Consider the following 6,067-nt stretch of genomic DNA (forward strand, 5'->3'; position numbering starts at 1 on the left):
CATCGGAGGAATACACAGCCAGTTGCGTGAAATTGCGCCTTGCTGTCTGCCTTCAGCGATGCCGGGTTCTTCCATCAGCACCCTCTCCCACGAGGGGCTGCCATGCCTGGTGTTCTCCAAGCACAGGTTTCCCGCTGCAGAGAAGCTTGCCGTAATCCGCACAGGGAGCTCCTTGATGGTGTTGCCCATTCCAACTTGCTCCTCCACCCTTGTCAGCTTCCACAGCATCAAAGGCAGGGAGATTGCAGCTCGGTCGACGAGGAAGTTCACCGCTTACTTGACCGAGGACGGCTTGACAGGGCATTGCAGGTCCTGTTTCATGAGGATCATTCCTGTACAGGTCTCCCTAACAGGGTTTATGTTTCCCTCTTAACGGCATGCGCCGCGGCCAGTGCCCTTACTTGGATAAACCAAGTCTATACTCATGCTGTAGAGCACCTGCCGCAGGTGAGTGGACTGCTCCGTGACCACTTGGTGGTTGCCTTTGCAAAATGCGGTGCTCTCCAGGATGCGGACACAGTATTTCTCAGTTTGTCTCACCGCACAGTGTTTTCTTGGACAGCTATGATATCTGCACATTCTGAAGGTGGTCAATCTTTGAAAGCACTGAATATGTATCACCATATGCAAGATGATGGGGTGGAACCGGACCAATATACCTTCGTGTGTCTCCTTCAAGCTTGTGCCAATGTAAATGCACTTTTGGAGGCCAGGAAACTACATGCTGATTCCCAGATGAAGGGCTTCACTTCGTGTACAATTTTGAGTAATACCCTCATGACCACATACGGTAAGTGCGGGAGCATTCTGGAAGCAGAGTATGTCTTTATCCAGCTATTGCATCGTGATAGTGTATCATGGAACACTTTGCTTTCGTTATATATTGAGCAGGGAGAAGGAGAGAAGACTCTGTTCTTGTACAGACAAATGCAAGAAGAAGAAGTGGACTCCCCCCAGGAAACATTCGTGATTGTCCTCAAAGCATGTAGCATCCTTTTGAGGAAAGAAGCAGAGGTCCGACCAAGTGAATTGGTGTCTCTGGAAATTGGAAGAGCTTTACATGCTGAAGCTCACAAGAAGGGCTTCTCTTCAGATACATATGTCGGCTGTACATTGGTGACTATGTATGGCAACCATGGTAGCATTAAAGAAGCAGAGAATGTGTTTGATGGACTTTCCCAGCACAGCATAGTGGCATGGAATGTGATGCTGTCAGCGTATCTCGAGCTGGTGGGTCACGAAGAGAAAACCTTGCAACTTTTTAAACAAATGCAAAAAGAAGGTTGCAGGCCAAATGAGCAAGCCTATGTAATTGCTCTTCGAGCATGTGGTGCTTTTTTGGAGATGACTGGAGGGAGAGTGTCGCCAGCCCTATCAGAGATAACCGAAGGGAGAGTATTCCCATTGGAGGTTGGAAGAGCACTACATACTGATGCATGGAGGAAGGGCTTCACTTTTAATGATTTTATTGCCAGTAGCCTTGTGCATCTGTATGGCAAATGTGGAGACATTTCTGAAGCAGAGATGGTCTTCAATGGGTTGTTAGATAGGAATCTTGTGTCATGGACTGCACTGCTCTCTGCATATGTAGAGCAAGGTCATGGAGGAAAGGCTTTGTTGTTGTTTAGGCAAATGCAAGAGGAAGGGATTGGTTCAGATCAGGAAACATTGGTGGTGGCTCTCAAAGCGTGTTGTGTCCTTTTAGAGGAAAAGCAAGCTATGACTATAATTCGGGGTTCAATTGAAGCAACCATGTTCGAGATTGGAATAGCATTGCATGCCGATGCCTGCCGTATGAAGTTTTCCTCTGTTAATTCTGTTGGAAACACCCTTGTTAAGTTATATGGAATGCTTGGGAGCATTGTTGAAGCAGGGCATGTGTATATGTCTTTGCTGAAGGGTGATGTTGTTTCTTGGAATGCAATGTTAACAGCTTTTATTGAGGCTGGCCTTGGAGACAGTGTGTTACGGCTCTACAGACAAATGCAAGAAGAAGGAATAGACCCAAACCAGCAGACCTTTGTTATCGTTTTTCAAGCATGTGAAATGTTGCTTGAAAAGGAGGATATTATGACTGAGAAAGCTCAAAGGAGCAATTTATTGCTGGATATTGGAAAGGCTTTGTATGATGATGCTCAGAAGAAGGGATTAGCTTATGATGCATTGGTCTGCAGTAATGTTCTGCGCATGTACAGCAAATGTGGAACAATTGTGGAAATAGAGCATGTGTTTAGTAGGTTACTGGAGCAAAACTTTATGACATGGAATATTCTTCTCTCAGCATATATTCAGCAGGGCCATGAAGAAAAAGGTTTACTTCTGTACAGGCAAATGGAAAAGGAAGGGGTGGTTTCTAATGGGCAAACTTTTGTTATCATGCTTCGAGCATGTGGCAACCTTGCAAAAGTGGAAGAAGCTACCAAGGTTGCAGGATCAACAATCAAAGATGTGCCATTGGTCATCGGAAGAGCACTGCATGCTGATGCTCAAAGACGGGGATTCACATCAGACATTTATGTGCTTAACACTCTCGTGAGTATGTATGGCAATTGTGGAAGTATCAAGGAAGCAGAAAAGGTGTTTGATGTATCATCGAGAAAAAATGTGGTGTCTTGGAATGCAATGCTCTCAGCATACATGGAGCAGGACCAAGAAATAAAGGCGTTACAATTGTACAAGCAAATGCACCAGGAAGGGGTGAGTTCAACACGAGAAACGTTCTTGATTATCTTTCAAGCATGTGTTAGCCTATCAGGAAAGGAACTGCACAGTCTTGGCAGTGAAGAAACCAATGTTATATCATTGGACATTGGTAAAGCTTTACATGCTGATGTTCAGTGTGAGGGATCTATGATGGATACAGTTGTGTGTAGCACCCTCATTCATATGTATAGCAAGTGTGGAAATATTGTTAAAGCAGAGGATGTATTTGGTGGAATGTTGAAGCACAACACTGTTTCTTGGACTGCAATGATCTCAGGATATTTTGAACATGGCCAAGAGGACAAAGCTATACTTCTGTACAGACAGATGCTTGAAGAAGCTTGCATTCCAAACCAGCTAACATGTGTTGCTACCCTTAAGGCATGTGCCAACCTTTGTGAGAAATGTACAGGCCAGCATGTTGGGTTAAAATATGCAGAAATTGGAAAAGCATTGCATGTGGATATTCTTAGGAAGGCATTCGGATTGGATCTTTTGATTGGTAACAGCCTTCTAAAATTCTATGCTAAGTGCAGGAGCATTGTCGATGTAGAGAATGTGTTTGTTGGGTTGTTGGAGCGTGATGTTGTCTCCTGGGGTATTATGCTGGAGTTTTACTTTGAACTTGGTCAGAGAGAAAAGGCCTTGCAGTTATACAGGCAAATGCAAGAGGAAGGGGAAAGCCCCAATAAGCAGGCAATTATAACTGCCCTTCATGCTTGTGGCTCCATCCTAGAAGTAGAAGGATTTGTTGAAGAGCAGTTGAGCAACATAATGTGTTTGCATATGGTACAAGCTTTACATGCTGATGCCTCAAACATGCAGCTCACTTTGGATGTTTTTGTTGGTAGCATGCTGATAAGCATATATGGCAAATGTGGAAGCATTGCAGAAGCAGAACATATTTTCAATCAGGTGTTAGATTACAACATTGTGACATGGAATGCAATGCTTTCAGCCTATGTTAGGCAGGGCCAAGAAGAAAAGGGGTTACTTTTGTTCGAACAGATAAGAGATAGTAGTATGGCTATGGATGATGTCACACTGTTGTACATTTTGCAAGCTTGCAGTGGAACAGGAAGCCTGGAGATTTGTATGCAGGTTCATTTTTGTATCATTTTTTCAGGGCATGATTTGAAATACAATTTGGTAATCACTTTGATTCGTGCATATGGAAACTGCGCAAGCATGGTTGATGCTAAGGCAGTCTTTGAACAGCTGTCACAACCAGATGAAGTGGCATATAATGCTTTCATTGCTGGGCATGCACAAGGAGGAAGCTTAGAAAGCCTGCAAGTGCTCAAAGAAATGCAATCAATGGACATTTGTCCAACTGAAGCCACTTTTCTGTCAGTTCTCTCCGCTTGTAGTCATGCTAGCTTTGTCAATCAGGGCGTTCATTTATTTGAGTCCATGAGCACTTCTTGCATTCTAAATTTAAAGCATTGTGCCGTTATGTTAGACCTATTTGGCCGAGCAGGGGACTTCAGTAGAGCTGAGTATCTATTAATGGGAATGCCTTTCCAAGCTAGTTTACCTGTGTGGTTGTCTTTACTAGGTGCTTGCTGTTCACACGGGAATATTCGGCTAGGGGAACAAGCATTCAATCATGCATTGAATATAAAGCCCACTGAGGCTGCTGTGTTTGTTATAATGTCAAACATGTGCAGTGATGCTTCGCTACAAAAGTATGTGAATGGAAATCAGTGTACCAGTCAGACTCAATCAACGGTGGACACTCCATTCACTATATAGGGTGGGCTCGGAACCCATGAACTAGAGAAAAAATAGGGTGCCCTTTACATGTGGCAATTTCGAATTGGTAATTATCCCTACAAAATTTGCCTCTCTCAAGTCCTGAGTTGGCTTGTGAGAAGGCACAGATCATCAGAAGCACGAAAGAGAAAGCATAAACACTGATACAGAAAGAACGCATACAAAACTCAAATTACTGGCAATGGAATCCATAAGATGAAGTGAGAGTTGTACAGTACAGTACCACTAGGGTACGGACACAATGAAGGGCCGCAACAATACCTCCAGTCTCCCTCTCTCCAAGGATGGAAGATGGTGTGATGATGCAAGAATGGAGAGTGGAGTATATATAGAAACCACGGGACAAGACCCTAGAGACTCAAGATGAGACTGTAGAGTACCGAGTAACCATGATACATAGTAAGCCAATGCTCTGTTGGATCATGGGTGATCAGTACAATAAAATATAGAGTGATGGGAAACATACAGGCCCTGAGGGATGGTGTCCCAAACCACAACAATGATCTACCAGAAGCATTTGACATCATAATGCATAAAGACAATGACACTAGAAGCAACATGTTACTCCAGTATTGGCCAAATGCTAGATATGCATTAGTAGAAGCATTGATGCTGATGTCAATCATACTCAATTCTTGATCATAGAAAGTGGAAATAGTTGAATCTCAAAGCATGTCACTAATGCCTTTAGAAGCTCATCGAGACTTATGGATTCCCCTACTTTAGCCACATCATTGAAGTCCCCCATGTGAGAACGAACTAGGAGCACCTACCAATTGTTGTCCAAACCTCCCATCATGGCTATGGACCACTTCAATCACAGGATTTGAATTATCAGACCGATCAATGCATATAGAAAGCTTCCCTTAGGGTGCATCACATCAAGAAATTGGTGAGGCTTGTAAGCCCCACCACCATCCTCATAGTCTCTTTCTTGAGAACTCATGAAGGATGATGGCATCACAAGGGTCAGAAAATTGATCCTTTGGTCATCATAGCCTTAGCCACATGATTGGAATCAAAGCTAGGTTCGAGGAGGACGAAGAGTTAGAGTTGACCTTGCCCTTTTTCCCTTTCTTTCAAAAAGCCATTAGCTTCTCATGGTCCTTTGGGAGATGCTCTTCTTACCTCACAAATGTCCCAATCTTCTTGTCACACTTTTGCAATTGCAAAAGCTCGAACATGCTAAGTGCTACCCTAAGACGTTAGCCTCTCCTACAGCATGAGTACAGACTATCCTTCACAAAGCACAAATCCCACAAGATGTGTATTAAGATAGGTCGGTTGTATGTTACGAAGTTGGTCTTGGATAGTTGTCAGCCAGAGAAGGATCGGATGGATTTTTTCAACTCGAACTTGAGGGTCTAAAGATGTTTATAGAGAGTGACAATCCACATGGGTAGCGGGGTGTGAAGCTTCACCTGGTAACAATCCAGATGGGTAACAGAGAGTGGTACTTCAGGAGAAGCTTCACCCACACATCGGAAAAATTCCCATAGGAGGTGATTGTCGGTAGAGCTTACGTTGAGATGCAATTGAGAGGAATCGATTATGTGGTGACATCACTGGAATCCCAATTAAGGATTGC

The 6,067-nt window shown here is 43.7% G+C and overlaps 1 protein-coding gene across 2 annotated transcripts; it reads left to right on the forward strand.

Annotated features, from left to right (window-relative positions):
* Window positions 1-291: 291 nt before the first annotated feature.
* LOC148037404 (pentatricopeptide repeat-containing protein At5g39350-like) lies at window positions 292-5,740 on the forward strand. Of its 2 annotated transcripts, none has more exons than XM_087676309.1 (2): window positions 292-447; window positions 563-4,464. In XM_087676309.1, exons 1-2 carry the CDS (start codon window positions 378-380, stop codon window positions 4,456-4,458), a joined length of 3,966 nt encoding a protein of 1,321 aa, XP_087532435.1. In that variant the 5' UTR covers window positions 292-377; the 3' UTR covers window positions 4,459-4,464. The 2 variants fall into 2 exon arrangements, with proteins under 2 accessions (XP_087532435.1, XP_087532436.1); XM_087676310.1 differs by lacking the exon at window positions 292-447 and having other exon boundaries at window positions 655-790; window positions 892-5,740.
* The last annotated feature ends 327 nt before the right edge of the window (window positions 5,741-6,067 follow it).

The sequence above is a fragment of the Lygodium microphyllum genome, chromosome 4 (assembly GCF_053477565.2).
Source record: "Lygodium microphyllum isolate KBCC chromosome 4, Lygodium_microphyllum_v1.1.10, whole genome shotgun sequence".
NCBI classification, from domain to species: Eukaryota; Viridiplantae; Streptophyta; class Polypodiopsida; order Schizaeales; family Lygodiaceae; genus Lygodium; species Lygodium microphyllum.